General features: G+C 37.2%; 1 protein-coding gene across 1 annotated transcript in view; it reads left to right on the plus strand.

The window, feature by feature from the left end:
* The window catches only part of DNAH12 (dynein axonemal heavy chain 12), a 200,452-nt gene that overhangs the window by 170,659 nt on the left and 8,025 nt on the right, over positions 1–21,768 (plus strand). The window contains exons 61-70 of the mRNA XM_084903087.1: positions 1,607–1,765; positions 1,932–2,076; positions 7,296–7,446; positions 7,655–7,908; positions 8,119–8,259; positions 12,732–12,869; positions 14,064–14,297; positions 14,569–14,757; positions 18,682–18,785; positions 19,999–20,203. Coding sequence (XP_084759213.1) covers positions 1,607–1,765; positions 1,932–2,076; positions 7,296–7,446; positions 7,655–7,908; positions 8,119–8,259; positions 12,732–12,869; positions 14,064–14,297; positions 14,569–14,757; positions 18,682–18,785; positions 19,999–20,203 — 1,720 coding nt within the window. The remainder of the gene's footprint in view (positions 1–1,606; positions 1,766–1,931; positions 2,077–7,295; positions 7,447–7,654; positions 7,909–8,118; positions 8,260–12,731; positions 12,870–14,063; positions 14,298–14,568; positions 14,758–18,681; positions 18,786–19,998; positions 20,204–21,768) is intronic.

The raw sequence follows: 21,768 nt of genomic DNA on the forward strand, positions 1-21,768 counted from the left end.
TGCCACGAGTGTGATCACATGCTAATCATTCCCAAAGTTTATGAATGGTGAATCTTGGATTTAAATATATAGACTATAGATATGTAATATCCTATATAATAAAGAGGTAATATGCAAATTGACCATCACTCCAACATACAAGATGGCTACGTATGGGGGTTGCAGGAAGAGACTGGACAAAAATTGTATACCTATGGATGAGGACAGTGGGAGAGGGGATAAGGGCAGAGGAGGGAGTGAGAACCAGGAGGAGAGCTATGGGAGGAAAAAAGAGGAACAATTGTAATAATCTGAACAATAAAGATTTATTTAAAATAAATGAATAAATAAAAGTAGCCAAAAAATAAATAAATAAACAGGCAGTCAAACATCCCTCAAGGAGTTCTAGATTGGAGATGGTGCAGGCTGGGCTGAGGGACCTACCCCCATACGGTAATTTTGTGCACCAGGCCTCTAGTTTATTTATGTTGATAAGAGTACTACAATGTTTTTTTCCAATACATGGCCTATTCACTAAAATTTGTTAAGAATAACAGTGAATTAATAACAACAACAACAAAAATAACGTGATTATAAGCAAATTTTGGTTAAAAGTATTTTAAATTAACAGGGTATTAGTTTTCCCATATGGCATACTTATGACTGGAAATTTTGTTCTTTAAATCCCAAATCCATTAAATTGAGGTTTGTAGGTTTATTGTATTGCTCTTTTCATTATCTTTGTTTCATTTTAACATTTTTGTCTGCTTGTTGTATCATCACTCTCTCTTCTGTGTGCATATTGACTCGTTTTTCTCCTGCTTATAGTGTTGTGAATTTTACATTGATCAATGCTGAGTTTTTTGTATTCCTTTAAAGAGCATTAGACCTAATTTTTTAGGTAGTTAAATTACTACGGGATTCGTTTTAACTTCTTAAAGCTCGTTTTTAACTTTCTTAAGGCAGTTTAAGTCTAAGGCTATGTTAGCTTCACTACTGTGTGATCCCTCTGATCTTGCACTGAATTCCTCTGGTGTGAATAAAGATTCAATTCTAGTTGGCAAAAACTCATTTCTAGTTCTGTGTGAGCTCTGGTAGCTATTCAGTCTATAGATCCCCAGAAATTCATTGCCAGGCCTCCTGGAGTTTTATCTACTCACACACAGCTTAGAATTTAGTAAACATAGGCAGGTTTCCAGAGCTCCTTTTCCATGTATCTGCCTCCTCCCTGGTATTTTGCCCATATATTCCAATCACCTCAGCCTTTCTTAACTCTGATGGAGATATCTTCAGCTCAGCAAAACTGCCAAGCTCAGAGCTTTATCCGCTCTCTGCATTGTGGTCTGGAATATGCATCCAGGAAGATGCTGAAGCAATCCTAAGAATCACCTTATCTGTCTTCCTTTTTTTAAGCGATCTCAGTCCTGTACTGCCTATTGTATAATTTCCAAAAACAGTTGTTTCGTTCTTTTTTTTCTTTTTTTTTTTTCTTTTTCTTTTTTTAGTTTCCTAGTTGTTCACAGCAGTCAGGGAAATCATTTCTGTTTGTTTTATCCAAGTAAAGAAATAGAAATTTATTCAATTTTAAAATCAACAATTTATAACATTTCTTGTTTTGGGAATACAGGGCAAGGAAAGAGATTGACTACCAGGAACTTATGTTTCTTTTAACTGGAGGAGTAAGTCTTAAGAGTGCTGAGAAAAATCCTGATCCATCCTGGTTACAGGATAAAAGCTGGGAGGAAATTTGTCTTGCTAGTGAATTACCTGCCTTCCAAGGACTCAGGTAATTGTTTAAACTTGATGATTTAGCAATAAATAGTGATGGATAAATTTGTAATCTAGTGATTTTTGAATGGTTCTATAGCTGTCTTGATTCATCTCCTTGCTCAGCAATGTCCCTTTAAATTTTTCCCAATGAAAGAATAACTATTAAGCTTTTTTTCCTTTAGAGAACATTTTTGTGAAAATATAGAAGAATGGCAGAAAATATATGACAGTAAAGAGCCACACAATGCTATTTTACCAGAACCAATGAATCAGAAGCTAAATGAACTACAGAAAATAATAATTCTTCGGTGCTTAAGACCTGATAAGGTAAAAGACAAATATGTCTCATTTGGAACCAGATAATTTGGTATTTTTAAGTATTAAGTTTAAAGTTATTATTTGGTTCTTTAACCCTTATTTCAGATGTTCAAAAGGTTCATGGAACTCCTTTAAACTATAGATCTACAGTCTTCTTCAACTTGGTAAAGTTTTGGCAATTATTTTTTCAAATATTTTTAGCCACTCCACCCATTATTCCAATTAAATATACATTAGACTGCTTGATATTATATCAAATATGACTGATACTCTGTTAATTATTTTTAAATCTTTTGTATCACTGTGCTTCAGTTTGGATAGTTTATATTGCTATCTTTTAAAAAAATATATTTTTTATTGATTTCATAGAGGAAGGGAGAGGAGAGAAAGATCAATGAGGAGTGACAATCATCTATTGGCTGCCTCCTGCACATACCCCTCCACTCCCTCTGGGGATTGAGCTCAAAACCTGAGCATGTGCCCTGGACTGGGAATCGAACCATGACCTCCTGATTCATAGGTTGATAATCAATCACTGAGGCATTCCCACCTGGGCTCTATTGCTATCTTTTAAGTTTGCTGATTTCTTTTTCTGTAACATCTAATCTGCTGTTAATCCCATTCCATTAATTTTTTGATTCAGCTACTATATGTTTCATTTCTAAAAAGATATATATATATATATATATATATATATATATATAGAGAGAGAGAGAGAGAGAGAGAGAGAGAGAGAGAGAGAGAGAGGGAGAGGGAGGGGGCGATAAAAGTTCTCTAGTATACATACTAGAAAGTTCTCTAGTATATATATATTTCTCTAATATATATATGGAGGCCTGATGCACGAAATTTGTACAAGGGCTTGGCCCTCACAGCTCTTCGCAGCCCCTCGCAGCTCCGGCTTCGTTCAGAAGGTTGCTTTGAGTTGTTATCTTCCTTTATTTTATTTATTTATTTTTTTAAACATTTTTTTAAATATATTTTATTGATTTTGTACAGAGAGGAAGGGAGAGAGATAGAGAGTCAGAAACATCGATGAGTCATCGATCAGCTGCCTCTTGCACACCCTCTACTAGGGATATGCCTGCAACCAAGGTACATGCCCTTGACAGGAATTGAACCCGGGACCTTTCAGTCCCCAAGCCAACGCTCTATCCATTGAGCCAAACTGGTTTCGGCAAATTGTTATCTTCCTTTAAAGATTGTTGAATTTTGTTCTGCTAGTTCAGAGGTTAGCAAACAAAACCTGTGGGCCAAATCCAGCCAATGACCTAATTTTGTCTAGCCCATGAGGTAAGAATGGTTTTTATATGTTAAAAGGTTGTTTCTAAAAAGAAGATGACAAAGAAAATACAAAAGATTTTTAATAGAAAGAGAAAAACAATACATAGCAGAAATTGTATGTGGCCCACAAATCCTAAAATATTATTATAACTATCTAGCACTCTATAGAAAAGAGTTTGTTAACCCCTTTGGTTACATAGTTCAATTATTTTAATTCAGATTTTTTCTTTCAAATGTTGTTTTAAGATTTGTTAGGGCAGGTGTAGAGAATAGCCTTTACTTAATAGATAATTTAGCCCCAACTACTAACGTGTAGCCCTTCTGGGTCCTTTACTGGAAGCAAGGTCTCTATTCTCAACATCTCCCCTTCCCTAAAATGTATATTGAAAACCTACTGTGCTAGGTAAAAACCGTACATGGTATTAATGTTAAGAGAATTAAAAAAATTTCATCATTGCTCATGGGAAATTATTAAAGGCAGAAATAAAAACCTGCTAAACCATTGTGAGCTCCTTTAGTGGCTTTTCAGTACCTAAAGAATAATGACGAAGGTACACCTTGATAGTCTTCTTACCTCAACTAATCAGACCTCTTTTCCGACATTCCATTCTTATCTTCTTGATGAATAACATTTTTGTTAAATATTTTTAATATAATTTATAAGTAAGTAACATATTCCTGTGGTTCAAAACTGAATATGAATCAGATGAATATATGAGTACAGTGAAAAGGGTACCTCCAGTCTTCATCTCTGACTTATTCAACATCCTTCCCCTTAGGCAATTAATGTCATCTGCTCCTTGTTATCCTTTTATGCACATATAAATATGCATACATGTAACTTTTCCATTTATTTTTACTTATTTATTTATGAGAACATGCCTAAAGAGAGAGAGAAAGAGAGAGAAACATCTATCAGTTGCTTTCTATACACATCCCTACCTGGGATAGAACTCACAGCCCAGATATGTGCCCTGACTGGCAATTGTGAACTGGCAACCTTTCAGTGTACGGGATGATGCTCAACCAATTGAGCCATTCTAGCTGGGCTCCATTTATTTTTAATACAAATTGTAGCATCCACTGTTTTACATATTTTTATTTTCCAAATCAGTTCACTAAAAACTTTCTCATTCTTTTTTTTACAATATATGGCATTCCATTATATTAATATACCATAATTTTTTAACCAGTTCCTATTGTAAATCTTTATAATATTTATATATTACCTACTATAAAAATGCTACAATGAACAACCTTATTCAAAAGTAATTTCTGCCCAGACAGTGTGGCTCAGTCCTTGAGCATTGATCTTTGAGCCAAGAGGTCAGGGTTCAATTCCTGGTCAGGGAACATGCTGCATTACATGCTTGTTAACCAATAGGGATGTGCAGGAGGCAGCCGATCAATGATTCTCTCTCATCATTGATGTTTCAATCTCTCTCTCCCTTTCCCTTCCTCTCTGAAATCAATAAAATATATATATTTAAGTTATTTCTCACATTTGTAACTCCCTCTCAGAATAAAGATTTGTAACTCCCTCTCGGAATAAAGTCATGGGAATAAAATTGCTGGGTAAGTGGATTTGCCCATTTATAATTTCATAGATATTGCCAAATAGCCCTCCATGAATGTTAAACCAGATTACTCCTCCACAGCAGTGGATGAAGATGTCCATTTATCTGTACTTTTGTCCACACAATATATTTCCAAACTTTTGACAAGCTATGGAATTTGGGGGCTGATCAAGGAAAAAGATATGACCATAAGGTAGCAGTAGCCCACATGATGTTTTGACAGGTTTGCATGTTAGGGAGGGAGAAGTCTTTCTCAGCAGGAGTCTGTCAAAAGGCTGGAGTAGTGGTTTGGGTTGCGAAGATGTCACTACTCTAAGGAGAGAGAGGGGAAGTCAAGGAAACTCCCAAGGGAGAGGGGCTCATGTGGTGTCTAGGTAATGTTGTCTAGCAGCAATGATGGGTGGGAGTCTCAGTATCAGAACTCTAAAAGCAGCTGGAGTCTTAATGTCCTAGAGCTCATTTATCTACCAGAGGTCTGGTGCACGGATTCGTGCACCTGAGGGGACCCTCAGACTGGCCTGCACCCTCTCACATTCCTGGACCCCTCGGGATTTCAGATTCCAGATTCGACCTGATCCTCACAGGCAACCGGCAGTCTAACATCCCCTCAAAGCAGCAGGTTGACTGAGGAGGAGTTGCTCATCCCATCCCCGCTGCACCTGCTGCCGCTAAGTAGTGCTGCCACAGAGGCGGGAGAGGCTCCTGCCACCTCACCTGTGCTCACCAGCCATGAGCCCGGCTTCTGGCAGAGCGGTGCTCCTGCTGTGGGAGCACATTGATCACCAGAGGTCAGCTACTGCTTTGAGCATCTGCACCCTGGTTGTCAGTGCATGAAATAGTGGCCGGTCGACCAGTCATAATGGTCACTTAGGTTTTTATATATATACTAGAGGCCTGGTTCATGAAATTCGTGCACTGGGTGTGTGGGGGGGTGTCCCTCAGCCCAGCCTTCATCCTCTCCAATCTGGGACCCCTTAGGGGATGTCCTGTGGGATCAGGCTTAAACCAGCAGTCGGACATTCCTCTCACAATCCAGGACTACTGGCTCCCAACCGCTCGTCTGCCTGCCTGATTGCCCCTAACTGCTTCTGCCTGCCAGTCTGATCACCCCCTATCTACTCTCCTGCCAGCCTGGTCATACCTAACTGCCCTCCCCTGCAGGCCTGGTCCCCCCAACTGCCCTCCCCTACAGGCCCGGTCACCCCCCAACTGTTCTCTCCTGCAAGCCTGGTCTCCCCCAACTGCCTTCCCCTGCCAGCCCAATTGACCCCAGCTGTCTTCCCCCACTGGCCTGTTTGCCCCCAACTGCCCTCCCTTGCTGGCCATCTTATGACCACATGGGGGCGGCTATCTTGTGTGAAGGTGTGATGGTCAATTTACATATCACCTCTTTATTATATAGGATAGATGATTAGTAGATGTTCAGTGCAAAGCCCAATATGTAGGTAGGCTTAAATGGCTAAAAATATGATTATTTGGGCTATGTTTAAACAATTGAATACATAAAAATTTGAGTTTGGTGCTAGTGAGCTTTTGAGCTAACAGATTTCAGCTTGCCCTGAATAAACAATCTAGGAGTTAATACACAGAGGCTATTTTTGTCCCATTTATATAACAGTCTTATCAATGGAAATGGTATCTAAGTATAGCTATAATTTGTATTTTATAAGTATAGGGTATAGACTAAGCTGCTGTAACAGAGACCAAAAATACAGCAGCTTAAATAAAATAGAAATTAATTTTCTATCTTTCCAAACAGCCCAGACCAAATGCTTGAGGGCTGGCAGGCCAGCTCTGGTCTTGAGATCATCCAGAGATTCAAGTTCCTTCTCTCATTCTAGAGAAGCCCCATACAGTGTGGTTCTCATCAGCAAGATGAAGCTGGCTCATGAGCACCACATTTATTGAAGAGAGAGCTTCCTTATGAAAATATGATCTGGAAGCTCCACTCACAATTTCTACTTGTATTTGTCTGGCCAAAACTTAGTACATGACCACTTCTAGCTGGAACAAAAAGGTTGGGAAAACTTGAGGTTCTATTGCCAAAAGGAGACAAAGAAGGGGGACAATTTGTAGTCTCTTATACTGAATGAAGTTGAACATCTCTTCATATATTTAAGATTAATTTCTATTTCATTTTCTATGAATTGTTCATGTTCCTTGCCCATTTTTCTTTTGGATTGTTAATCTTGTTCCATCAATTTATAGACATTTTTTATGCATAAGATACATTATGCATTGTCTGTAATATGCTGTGTCCTTTTCTTGGCCATGAAACTCATTTTTTTACTCTTTGTTGGTTTTCGGTAATAAAGTTATGTGAAATAAAATTATTCTAAAGATCATATCTTTTCTTCTTTTTAACAGATAACTCCAGCTATAACAAATTATGTAACTGACAAACTAGGGAAAAAGTTTGTAGAGCCTCCACCATTTGATTTGACAAAGAGTTACTTGGATTCAAATTGCACTATTCCCTTAATTTTTGTGCTATCTCCTGGAGCAGATCCCATGGCCAGTAAGTGTATATGCTGTCAACTTTAAGGAAATTATAAATAAATCATCATACTTAATGTCCACTTTTACATGACTATAAGTTAGTTAGTAAATCCAGTACGTATCAGGAAAGGTAATTAGAATTTTCCAATTTTCCAGTAACTGAAATATTAGCCATATTTTATAATTTTAGAGTAAGCAGTGAAACCATTTTTTTTGTGCCCGCTTAGGCCTGCTGAAATTTGCAAATGATAAAGCTATGTCTGGAAATAAATTTCAAGCTATTTCACTGGGACAGGGACAAGGACCAATTGCAACAAAAATGATTAAAGCAGCATTAGAAGAAGGAACTTGGGTTTGCCTACAGAATTGTCACCTTGCTGTCTCCTGGATGCCCATGTTGGAAAAAATATGTGAAGATTTTTCCCCTGATGTCTGTAACTCATCCTTTAGGCTTTGGCTTACAAGTTATCCATCTCCAAAAGTATGTTTTTTTCCTATGGAGTTCAGTACACTTATTTAATTATCTGTTACATGTATATCTTAATCACGCTTTAAATGCTTAACTTTAAGAGATTAAAAAAAAAACATTTCTGGAGTCCTCTTTTATTCCCATTTTTAATTCACTGGTGCATGCTTTTTAGGACTCAAGCTAGTTATCTTGAGTAATGCTCTCTGTTTTATTTTGTCTTAGTTCCCAGTAACAATTCTACAGAATGGAGTGAAAATGACTAATGAACCTCCTACTGGTCTTCGGCTAAACCTTCTCCAATCATATCTCACTGATCCAATTTCTGATAGTCATTTTTTTCATGGATGCCATGGAAAGGAGTTGGTAATATTTGGTTTCTGAAATTTTAAAATACATTTTATAGTGATAAAATATAGAAATAGAAATATTTTATTTAAGAATATTAAGCATTAGGCATTTTCTAAGACAAAAATTGTACCTATCTTGTTCATTTTTCCCCAATAGTTTGTTTGTGTTCTGTTTTCCAAATAATAGACAGTCAGATAAATATTGTCAAATAAATGAATATATCTTAGTTTGTAAACCAAAGCCCAATAGTGTATTTGATTAAGACCCAAGAATAGCTTGTTACGATCATTTATCATCTGATCATTTATTCATTCAATCTGCCTTCATGGAACTTAAATTTTAGCAATATTATTTTAACATATTAATAATGCTTTTCAATGTATCCATGTAGAATAGTTTTGCAAATGGTATTGGATACTCAAGGAAATCCAATAAATAGTACTCCTTTTCCATGCCCGAATTCTTACCAATTAAGAAACAGGGAAAACTATAAGTGATGGGAACCAAATTATAACCTTAATTATTGATGTAGACTAACTTGGAAGATGTAGTTTGTGAACAAATGGGCTTCATATTACTGAACCCAGAATTAGCAGACTTATCTACCCAGAGAACAGAAAAATTCCTTCCTGCAGAAAGTTTGCTTCTAAGAAAGAAAAGGAAGAAGCTGAGCAAAGCATATCTGGTTAACTTTTTCCAAATTTACTGATTAGATAGGTCACTCCCCTCTCCTGAATTAGTACAAGGAAGGAGAAAATTCAGGCATGTTACATTAACTGAACTTTTCCCCTGCCCTCACCTCCAATACATGCATGTTATATATCAGATTTGCTTAGTGGAGTGAGAAAACTAATAATATTGAAGGTAAAGGATTGAATTTGGATGCAATCTAGTTTGTTTCTTCTTATTGGTACTTTCTGTGTGTCCTAGTTCTGAATGATGATTTTGTTTGTAACTCTGGAAGGAAAAGAGAATGCTTGGTAGTTTTAGCTATGAAAAGAATGGAGAAGGTGTGGTGTCTGATTCCCACTCAGGGTCTGAGCTTTTGCAATTAGAGGAGAGAGCCAGAAGTAGAGAAGGGACATTTGTAAAGATTCCAAACACAAGCAGAGCTGCTTTGAAGCTTAGATGACCCAAATAAAGAATGGTACTGAGTTGGAGAAGCAGCACTCTCCTATATTACATCATTGAGCAAGCAACATTGGCACCCCACATTTTGAGATTAGTACAACATCCAAAGGTAACACCCTAGCCATGTATCATCATTTTTATTCACCAAGCAACTGTTCTGGTAGTGAAAACAAATGGGAACTAGGGGAAGAGAAGAAAAGGATTGTTGTTGTCCTGTGACCATTGGTTTTCAATGTGTATCACATTTATCTCGCAGGGCCCCACTGCCAGATTTTCTGACTCAGTTGGATTGGGGTAGAGCTTAACTGGAAGCACACTTTGAGAACCATTACCGTAGGCTTTCTGTAGCTGATGGGTATTTTTTATAGGCACATATGAAACTCCTTTGGAGGCTCCCAGAAATATAAGACTAATTTATGACCATTTAGCTAGCAATAATTTGAACTATCATCATTTGGCTATTAAAAGTAAATATGATCTTTATAATCACAGTTAAATTGACATCTTGGGCATTTAAATTATCTAGTAATGATAACATATTAGTTATTTGTCAGTTTATATATCTGTCTCCTATATTCAGCCGTGTGTCCCCTAAGGATAAGGATACATTTCTGTATTTCCATCCATTTATCAATTCATCCATCCAATAAATATTTCTTGAATATTTTAGGTATAAGGCACTATTCTAGGAACTGGTCATCCTATTTAATAAAGAGGGAATATGCTAATTGACCCTCACACCATCTCAAAGATGGTGGTGCCCACAGCCAATAAGGAGGAATATGCTAATTTACTTCCATGTCCTCAAAGATGGCTACGCCCAAGATGGTGGCGCCTAGTCCCCTCAGCCCCGCCACGGTGGAAGGCGTGCAGCCTGGGGGGCAGGCCTGGCCTTGCTGCACCTGCCTACAGAGTTTCCCAGCCCCCTTAGTCGTTCAGCCACCCAGGGCCGCCAGAGGCTTAGGTAACCAGGGCTTGCCAAGGCTTGTGCTGCTGGCAGTGGCAGCAGCAGAGGTGTGATGGGGTGTCGCCTTTCCCTGATTGCCAGGTCACTTACTGCCCCTGAGGGCTCCCAGACTGTGAGAGGGGGAGGTCAGGCTGAAGGACCCCCCCCAACCCAGTGCATGAATTTTCATACACTGGGCCTCTAGTAAACATATAAACATATCAAAATCTCGGTTTTCATGGAGCTTACATCCTACTCAAGGGAAATACATGCAAGGCAAGCTTAACCATAATCCCCATAAACCTCAGGGTTAATAAAGTTACAGATGTCAGTGGCTCTCTCATGGAGATTCTGATTAACTAATTCCCCAAAGTGGAACTCAGGAGCTGGTACAAATAAACAAATAATTAAGGAAATTTAGATGTTAACTAGTTTGGTAACCATTGTCATGGTTGTATTATGAATTATGGGAGGACAAATAAAGGAGGGTATAAAGGAAACAAATATTTATTGAACACCAGCAGAAATATACAAGCCTTATAACTCTATAATATATAAATTATCATCACAACCTTGTTTTTTAAATAAGGAAACTCAAGCTAATCAAATAAAGTGTTTAAGTCATATACCTCACAAGTGTTTAAGGTGGGAGTTGGTACCCAGATCACTCTGTCTCTTCCCACTTCTGTGTGATTGAGGATAACTTCTTGGAGGAAGTGACATTTGAAGTAGGCACAGGAAGTACGCCTTAAGGCACAGAATTATGACAAAGCTGTTGAAAGACAAGTAGCTTATTTTGGCTTGACTGATGGGAGATAAGAGTGGGAAAGAATATAGGAGTAAGACTATGAAAATATTTATATGCATTGCTAAGGAATTTGGATGAGTCATCACAAACCAGCACCACATCATAGAAAACAAGCCAAAAGGCAGATCCCACTGATGCTGGGTTGATGATATCATCCTTAGGTAGATTATGATATTAGCCTGCTGCCACCTTGGGTTTAGTCACAAAATGTACCCTGGAAAATGTAATTCAGAAATCAGTTGGAAAAAAACACATATGGGGTGTAAAGAAATGCTACCTTCAGAAAAGGACTATATATATATATATATATATATATATATATATATATATATATATATATATATATATGAGTGTTTTTAGAGTATGTAAATTGTCACCTCAAGAAACCCATTATGTGAAAATATGTGAAGAATACACCTAAATTAGTTGATCTCATTGACAAAAGGTTTTCCCCTATTAAATGTATCACCACAGCATTCATCTAGTAAATGTAAAATAAACTTTGGTTTATGTACATTTCGAGAATACAGCTATTCAGTTAAGCCAGTGGTCGGCAAACTGTGGCTCTCAAGCCACATGCAGCTCTTTGGCTCCTTGAGATTTTAGCAAAGGTCAGCTTAGGAGTACTCTAATTAAGTTAATAATAATGTACCCACCTATATAGTTTAAGTTTAAAAATTTTGGCTCTCAAAAGAAATTTGTACTGTTGATATTTGGCTCTGTTGACTAATGAGTTTGCTGACCACTGAGTTGAGCTATGGTATACTTTAATTTTAATATTACAGAAACAAATTCTACTATCATATCACATTAAAATAGCTGGATGGATTTTTTATGGCATTTGTAGCTAAGTTTGAGATGGCCTAATTTGAAATACGGACTGTTTAGCATACTTGTAATTTATTTGTGGGGATCTCAAAGGGATGGGAGGCCATCCTCCAGAGTTCTATCACAGGCTTAGTGAGAGGCTCATGTGACATGTATGTGAAGTTACCATGGAGAAAGTAAATAAGCATATGTTTTCCAAAAATGATCTCCAAATAGAAAGTCACAAAATCAGAAACTAATTATTGGTATTTATTCATAACACTAGAGGCCCAGTGCACAAAATGTGTGCATAGTAGGGTCCCTAGAGGCTGGTGGTAGCTGGCCAGGTATTCCCTTCCTTCCACTGGCCGGCCCTGCCCCCTAGTCGAAGTCCCAGAAGAACTACCAGTCAAAGGGACAATTTGCATACTATGCTTTTATTATATAGGATAATAATCACATATTCTCCTGCACTTGTAATCTCAATCATGTGCCCATGAGTCTATAGGATAACAGTTAAGTATTGAAGTTATAAATACTTATGAACAATACCAAGGTATTATTAGCCAATACTTTGGTAAATGGTAGATACATTACATTTTAATGAACTTTAATATTATTGCAGTTTGTCTAGCTTTGGAGGTATTGAGTCATAAATTAATATTTTTAAGTACAAGTTTTTAGCAATATATGATCACAGGATCTTACAATGAAAAAGATCACTGACTCCCCTTGTTTAACTGAAGGAAATATGATCAGAATTTTTTTTCTTATTGTGTAATTTTTATATTAAAGGCATGGGAGAGGTTGCTGTTTGGAGTTTGTTTTTTTCATGCCCTCGTACAAGAGAGAAAGAAATTTGGTCCTCTTGGTTGGAACATTCCATATGGATTTAATGAATCCGACTTACGCATCAGTATTCGACAACTGCAGGTAAAATTAGAAAGGAACTAACACTAATGGAGGATAACTATGTATCAGGCCCTTTGCTTAGAAAAACTTAATTCTCCCAACATCACTACTAGGTAGGTAGATAGCAATAATAACTACAACTATGGTTTATGAAGCACTATCTCCATCTGGTTTTCTTCTGCTACAAATAATGGAAAACACAATTCAAACTGGCTTAAACCATAATGAAATCTATCTCACGTTAAAAAAAAAAAAGTGCAGAGGAAGGACAGGCTCTGGAAGTTGGTTGATTCAGCTAAAGTGTTGTCATCAAGGACCCTATCTTTTTGCAGTGCCCTCCTCAGTGTTGGCATTATACAGGCTCTCACTATCCTCTACTCTTCTCCGCTCAGTGAAATCTATAATTTTGCTGTATCAATCAACAGAAACAGACTGTCTAACTTAAATAGAAAGGAATTTAGTGAAAGAATATTGGGCAGGTCACAAAGTCACCAAGATGGCGGAGAACCAAGGCATCTACAGTCATATTCAGAGTCACATCATATCTGGTAGGAATAGAGTCTCTACTTTTCTTGAATATTAGGCACTGCAGCTCACATACCTGCCCTACACACTCCAGTCTGCTGCAGGCCCTCTGATATCATTAAAAAACAAAACAAAACAAAACAAAAAAACAACACACACACAAAGAACACTATTCTTTGCTGTTCTTACTTCTTTGCTTAAAACCCTAGATCAGTCTAGGATAGATGCACCTGAGGATCCAAGCCCAGGTCAGAGGCCTAGGCATTAGCTGTATGGGAGGCTGGGACTCACAGTGTGAGACATTCAGAAGGTTGTCAGGCTTCCTCCAAATAAATAATAAATATCCACTGTAAGTCCCTATATCTCAGACTTTGAACTAGGCACATTACTTATATTCTAATTCTTACAGTAACCCTGTAAGGTTGATACTATTCCTATTTTTAAGAAAACCAAAGCTTGGAAGTGAACTTACCCAATTAGACAAACACTGAATATTAATATTTTTCTGTTTTTTAACTGTAGTCAGGGCCTTTATGACATGTACCTCTATAAGGTCTCCCAAGATAACCCATGGTGATAATTCTTTCAACCCCACTTCTGTGTGTAGATAGATAGATATTTAATGTCATCTTAAAATAGAAATGAAATGAAAGACTTTGTTTTTCTTGTTTTATGTTTCATTTGTTTCAGTTATTTATAAATGAATATGACACAATTCCATTTGAAGCTATCTCTTACCTGACTGGGGAGTGTAACTATGGAGGAAGAGTGACAGATGATTGGGACAGACGTCTCCTCTTAACCATGCTGGCTGACTTTTATAATACACACATAATTGAAAGCCCTCATTATAAATTTTCTCCCAGTGGAAACTATTTTGCACCTCCCAAAGGCACCTATAATGATTACATTGAATTCATTAAGGTAACTGATTATCACTGAAAATAGGGTTAGATTTTAGTGTGATTTTCCTAAAAAGCAATTGAACAATTCCAAGGTAATGTATAGGGTTAGATAAATATTATTATTTCAATCAATTTTTAATATCTTTTATTTCTAATAATTATTGAAAATTCGAAAAGTTTGATTCCATTATTGTTTGGTTGATTTTTAATCCTTTTTTGTTTGCACATGTCTACCTTATGAATTAATGTATCCAGTAATAATGTGATGCTTGCTTAATCTATTCTGGTAGAGACTTCCATTTTCTCAACACCCTGAAATATTTGGATTACATGAAAATGTTGATATCTCCAAAGACCTTCAACAAACAAAAGTCCTCTTTGAGTCCTTGCTTCTTACCCAGGGAGGCTCCAAACAGACAGGATCTTCAGGAAGTGCTGACCAGATTCTATTCGAAATTAGCAGAGATATTCTTGAAAAGGTAATTTTTGTTTAAAATATGTTGCTTATAATACAATATAAATCAAAATAGTACTGAAATGGCAATCTGAAAACTCCATTTAAGAGCATTTAGACCTTGTGTAAGATATTTTACCTGTCTTAGCATTAGTTTCCAGATCTGTAAAGTGGTGACAAGAAGTATGGAACAGACTGGTGAATCTCAGAGGGACAGAGGGGGTGGGTAGGGAGAGATTAACCTGGGGATTTATATGCATATAAATAGTGTGGTGAAGGCCAGAAGGCAGGGTGGAGAGGGTAAATAGGGGGTGGGGAGAAGATCTATGTAATACTTTCAACAATAAAGATAAATTTGAAAAATAAATAAGGAAGTCTGGGTTGCAATAGCGGTAAAGCCCCTTCTGGCTTGTTCCTGCTCCTGACTCACTGCTGTTCACTCTGGCCCAAGAGCAAGTGAGCCTGGAAAGTGCTCTGAGGCCAAGACTTTTAAAGATGCAAGATGCTGCCCTGACCGGTTTGGCTCAGTGGATAGAGCCTATGGACTCATGAGCCCCAGGTTCGATTCTGGTCAAGGGCATGTACCTTGCTTGCGGGCACATCCCCACTAGGAAGTGTGTAGGAGGCAGCTGATTAATGTTTCTAACTATCTCTCTCCTTTTCTCTCTGTAAAAAAACAATAAAATATATTTTAGAAAAATAAAGATGCAGGAAAGATACCCATACAACCAGAGGTGGCGATTCACTTAATTAGAATTACTCTAACCAGAGTTAAAATCAACGTAAAATCTTTGGAAAAGGTGCGTGTTGACTTGTTCAGAGAGGCAAAGGAAAAGAATCTCAAAGTGAAAGGACTATTTCAGATGCCAGCCCAGGCTCTCAGAATCACTACAAGAAAAACTGCCTGCGGGGAGGGATCAGTTTCAGATGAAGATCCACAAGCGACTCATTGACTTGCATAATCCTTGGTTGTTTTCATCAGTATTGAGTTAGGAGTCCAGGTTTAAGTCACCAGTGTAGATAATTAAATCAAAATCATGCCGAAACTGGTTTGGCTCAGTGGATAGAGCGTCGGCCTGTGGACTGAAAGGTCACGGGTTCGATTCCAGTCAAGGGCATGTACCTTGGTTGCGGGCACATCCCTAGTAGGGGGTGTGCAAGAGGCAGCTGATCGATGATTCTCTCTCATCGATGTTTCTCTCTGTCCCTCTCTCTTCCTCTCTGTAAAAAATCAATAAAATATATTTTTTTTTTTAAAAAAAGAAAAGAAAAAAAAAGAACCAATGAGGCCAAAACTGATTTGGCTCAATGGATAGAGCGTCGGCCTGGGGACTGAAGGGTCCCGGATTCGATTCCGGTCAAGGGCATGTACCTTGGTTGCAGGCATATCCCCAGTAGGAGGTGTGCAAGAGGCAGCTGATCGATGACTCTCTCATGGATGTTTCTAACTCTCTATCTCTCTCCCTTCCTCTCTATACAAAACCAATAAAATATATTTTAAAAAAAGAAAGAACCAATGAGTATGGCTCCAGCTATTTAAAAAAAATAATAATAATAATACAATAAAATAAATCAACATCACACCCACCCACCCTACACACACACACACACCCTTTTTTTTGTTTTGTTTTGTTTTGTTTTGTTTTGTTTTGTTAATCTTCACCCAAGAATATTTATCCATTGATTTTTAGAGAGAGTGGAAGGGAGGGGTAAAGACAGAGAGAGGGGAACATCAATATGAGAGAGACACATAAATTGGTTGCCTCCCCCGACACACCCCAACTAAGGCTAGGGATTGATTGAGCCTGCAACTAAGGTACACGTACCCTTGACCTAAATCCAACTGGGGACCCTTCAATTCCAGGCCGACTATCCACTGAGCCAAAGCTCCTAGGGCTTACATCAGCCTTTTTAATAAATCGACTACCAGTTGTTTAAATTAATTAATTAGTTAATTAATTAAAGTACTTTGCATAACACCTAGCACATGGTAAGTTCTTAGTAACTACAGCTGTGGATGAGTTAATGAACATATATGGTTTATTGTCATTTCTAAGCAAAGATAATGGACCTACTTTTAAGAAATATGTTTTTATTGACTTCAGAGAGAGGAACGGAGAGGGAGATAGAAACATCAATGAGAAACAGTTTTTTTTAATATATATATTTTATTGATTTAAGTGAGGAAGGAAGAGGGAGATAGGTAGAAATATCAGTGATATGAGAGAATCATCAATCAGCTGCCTCCTGCACACCCACTATTGAAAATCAAGCCTGCTACCTGGGCATATGCCCTGACCAGGAATTGAAATAGTGACCTCCTGGTGCATGGGACAACCCTCAATCAACATAGCTGCACCAGCCAGAGAAATTTTAATGGACCTACTTTTAAAAAATGGAGGAAATGGTCTGAACTTACTGGATAGAATAGTTTTTAGACTACCTTAGGAAGTGAGGAGGCACAGAATTAGCTGCTAGCACTCTTTCTTTTTTCCATAATATAACCTACTGTTCTTAGTTAGCCCTCTCACCTTTTTTCTATCTTAAATTCAATAAAGAACTAACATAACTTAAAAAAAGAATTATGGTCCCAAAGCACAGATCTTCACAATTCTTCTCTTGGGCAAATATTGTAATTATCCCCACAGTGTTAGGCACTCTGACATAGCAGAACCTGACCCATAGTCCATCTGCCTTGAAAGGCCATGGGCAGCACCACTCCTCAACTCTCACAGTTGGTAGCCTTGTCTGACATCTCTCCTTAGGAGCCTACTCACCTGACTGCTGCCACTGGAGAAGAGAGTGGACAGCATTGCCTGTGACCCCTGAGTTAGAGCAAACCAGCCTCCTCCAACCCCCCTACCCTTGGAATGCTGCTTCTGTTGTTTGCCTTTTCTTACCCCTGACCCCTTACCATTTCTGCGGTTTACCTCTGTGGGGGAAGGTTCTCACCCTTGCAGAGTGGTGACACTTAGAAAATCCCTAACAGAAAGTTACCTGGCACTGGAATCTGGGACTTATATGGGGTAGAGGGGTTGTACTAAGCCAAAGGGTCCTTGAGTGACACTAGCGTGACTTATAATTCTTTAGCAACCTCCAGGGACCATCAGCTGGAGATGTCTGGGCAGCTCAATTTTTTTTTAGTTTATACTTCCCTGATTAGGAAACTTTTTTTGTCCCTTAAGGAGTATGAATTTCAATGTCTTGCAGCTTGATCATCAGTCCCAAAGTCCCCTAAATCACTTCTCAAGCATCCCTGAGGTGCCTCATAGAAATCAGACACTTAATTCAGACAGCTTCTCTTCCCTATGGCCTGGAACCCTGGTACATTCACACATTATTTATTTGATAGCATAAACTAAGCTATTTGAAGCCAGTTGATAATTGATTGGAAATCAATATAAAACAATTATGAATGGTACATCAGTTTTATCAATACGACTAGGATTCAATTTAAAAAGGAAATTATATTACTTTTCAGAAATGTTTATCTTCTGCAAAGTGCTATGTCCTGCAGCATGGGCCTTGGGAGTTAAGGACCTGTGAGTTTAAACAGATCATTTTTTGTCTGTGTACCCTTGGGCAGTTACTTATCTTCTCTTTACTTAAAAGCCACATCTGTAAATGGATATAATAATGGCCACTTAAGAGGAAATGGTAAGGTTAAATGAGATGATGTATGGAGCCCTGACAGTTTGGCTCAGTTGACAGAACATCAGCTCATGGAATGAAGGGTCCCTGGTTGGATTTCAGTCAAGGGCACATACCTTGGTTGCAGGCTTGATCCCTAGCTATGGTCAGGGAGGATTAACAAAAAACAAAACAAAACAAAAAAAGAAATGATGTATAGAAAGCAGATACATAGTAACTGCTTAGTGCTAGCTATTAGTATTATCACTGAATGAAACTATTCTCGAGTAATATATGATCTTCAAAATCTATTTCTTAGCTACCAAATGATTTTGACATTGAAGCAGCCCTATTCAAGTATCCTGTGAACTATGAAGAGAGCATGAACACTGTGTTAGTACAAGAAATGGAAAGATTTAACAAGTAAGAATCTATATTCCCAGTGATCAATAAGGTGGCCAACCAAAGTTGATAAAAGTTGGTATTGACTTAAAGCTTTAAGAAAAAAATTATCAAAACTTGCCATTTCTTTATAATTTCCACCTTTTTAAATTCATAATTTAACTGCATAACCTTTTGCCTCAGAAGTGAGGATATCTTTTGTAATGTAAAAATAATGATGAAAAAGAAATCTGGTTAAAAATATTCATTAATTAGAATTTCTCATCAATCCATTTCTAGTCTCTTCAGAAGCTAAAGATGAAAAAGCATTAATAAGGCCTGTGTGTAGTCACATCTTTTGACATTTTTTTTCCATTTAATATATATACACCTTGTTTTTCTTCCTGAGTACAATCTAGGTTGATTAGGTACCCCATACTAGCAAACAGATTACATATGCTTTGAATTTTTAAATTGCATTTTCTACAATTCAGTCCAGGCTTAAGGAATGGAGATTGTTTTGGTCATGAATTTTCTAAGTGTTTCTGAGGTATTTGGGTTTCCAGAGTTGTTTTAAAATAAAATATTAATTCAGTAATATATAAGAGCATACATATAAGTATTCACAAGAACTTATCTATAACAATAAAAGCATAATATACTAATTAGACTGGACGTCCTTCTAGACAAAGCCAAGGCTACAAGGGCCGAGCCCCTTGCACGAATTTCATGCATCAAGCCTCTAGTATGTAATAACATATTATCCCTCACATCAGGTATATTTAGGCTTCTAGCCTAAAACTCTGACATCAGGTGCATTTTTAGTATTCTTAGCAGTTTGGGCCTGAGTGGGAAGCAGAGTATTTAAAAGTGCATAAATGAATATAAGCTTTATGTTTTGAGGCAGTTTCCCAAATTCAACCAATATATAACACTTCTATAACTTTTTCCACATTTAAAAGTCACATGTAACATTATTTATGTAATCATTGTTTAAATTGGCCTGGTTCTATGCAATAATACCTAAAAAAAAAAAAAAAAAAAAAAAAAATTAGTTGTATTATTTACTTTATTTAAACTATTTATTTTTAAGATGAAAAATGTTCATTTAAGTATAAGTTAAAATAACCTTACATTGCCAAGTAAAAATCACCATACTTTGGGAAACTGAATGAGATTCCTGCTATTTCTTCTGAAAAGATTCCAAGTTGATACTTATTTCATGTATGTTATAACATAATTGCTTTTCTTGCAGTTTAATTAAAACTATACGTAGCACTCTACAGGACCTCGAGAAAGCTATTAAGGGTGTGGTTGTAATGGATTCTGCCTTGGAAGCACTCTCCGGAAGTTTGATTGTTGGAAAAGTTCCAGAAATATGGGCCCAACGATCATACCCAAGTCTTAAGCCCCTTGGAAGTTACGTCACAGATTTTCTAGCCCGATTGGACTTTTTACAGGTAAAAGATTATATATAAAGGGGAGACATTAGAAATTGGCTATGGTCACTTGAGGTCTCTGAGTTGAATGGAATGTGATTAGTAATTTCCTGGTAATCTAACCAAAAATTTAGAATATTGAAAGTTATACATATTCCAAAGCATTGAATAGAGAATTAAAATTTTGCTTTACTCAAACCCAAGTAATATGTGACATTTATATTTTCAAAGATTCTGCTTTTGTGATAAATGACCAAAAAAGCCAGAGTCTTGGGTTTATCCATAATTGAGCATTGTCTTTTTTTAAAAAATATATTTTTATTTAATATTTCAGAGAGGAAGGAAGAGATAGAAACATCAGTGATGAGAGAGAATCATTGATTGGCTGCCTCCTGCACAACCCCCAATGGGGATCGAGCCTACAACGTGGGCATGTGCCCTGACCAGGAATCGAACCCTGATCTCCTGGTTCATATGTCTATGTTCAACCACTGAGCCATGCCAGCCGAGCTAGGCATTGTCTTAAAATCAGTTGCTTCTATCTCATAAAGCCAGGAAAAAGATGAATGCTTTGAAATCTCATTCTCCCCACAATTCCACAACCTCACCTCCTACCTCTCCCACCACCCAACCACCACCCCCTCCCGGCCAACTCCCACTCCAAATACACACTTAAAAGGATGCTCAGGGCAGGAAAGCAAGCATAGAGCAAGGCGCTATTTTTCCTCACTAACTCCTTAACTCACTCCCATCTTATGGCTGAAATTTATGTATGGGTATTGGGTGGGGAAAGACCCAAAAATACTTTTTGTATTCAGTTGCCTTTTTATTTTATAAAAGCTTTATTTGTCTCACTGTAGAAGCTAATCATAAAATATCCAGTGCTTGTAAAGATTAGAGGGACAGACTTTTTCAGACATCACTTTTCAATTTTTGTCTATCTTGTTGTGTTAATTTAAATTTCTTTGATTATTTAGTAGTGAACTTATGCTTCTTTTGGTATGTGTGCTTGCCATTTGTATTTTTCTGTGAATTGCTTCATCTCCTAGGCCATTTTTCTTTTGGACTACTTAGCAATTTTTAATCTATAGGAGCTTTTTATGTAGATTAATGTTAAACGAACAAAAAAGTACTGAAGAGTGGTTTTAAGTGTTTAAGCTCTAGAAGAGTTGTCACATCCTAGCCTCAGTTTCTTTATCCAAAAATGGGAATTTTTATCTTATAAAGTAACAGTCTACAATATGTGGTAAGCATTCTATAAATGTGGACTATTCTTTTGTAAAATAAGAAACTGTTGAATTTTATCAAATGCCTTCTCAGCATTTTTTGCTGGTGATGTCACTTTTTATCTTCTTTAGCTCATTATTGCATTGAATTATGTCACTACATTTCCAAATGTAAAACCATTCTTGTGTTTCTAGAAAAATCCCTGTTGGTCAGTGTTACTTTATTCTTTTAATGTTTTAATTGATTCCATTTGGATATTTTTAGGGCTTTTGATATATGTTACCCATTTATCCTCCAGAAAATTTATTCAAATATATATTTCCCCATCAATAGTGAATAAGTGCCTATTTCTCAGTAAT

Source organism: Pipistrellus hanaki (assembly GCF_964339955.1).
Source record: "Pipistrellus hanaki genome assembly, chromosome: 13".
NCBI classification, from domain to species: domain Eukaryota; kingdom Metazoa; phylum Chordata; class Mammalia; order Chiroptera; family Vespertilionidae; genus Pipistrellus; species Pipistrellus hanaki.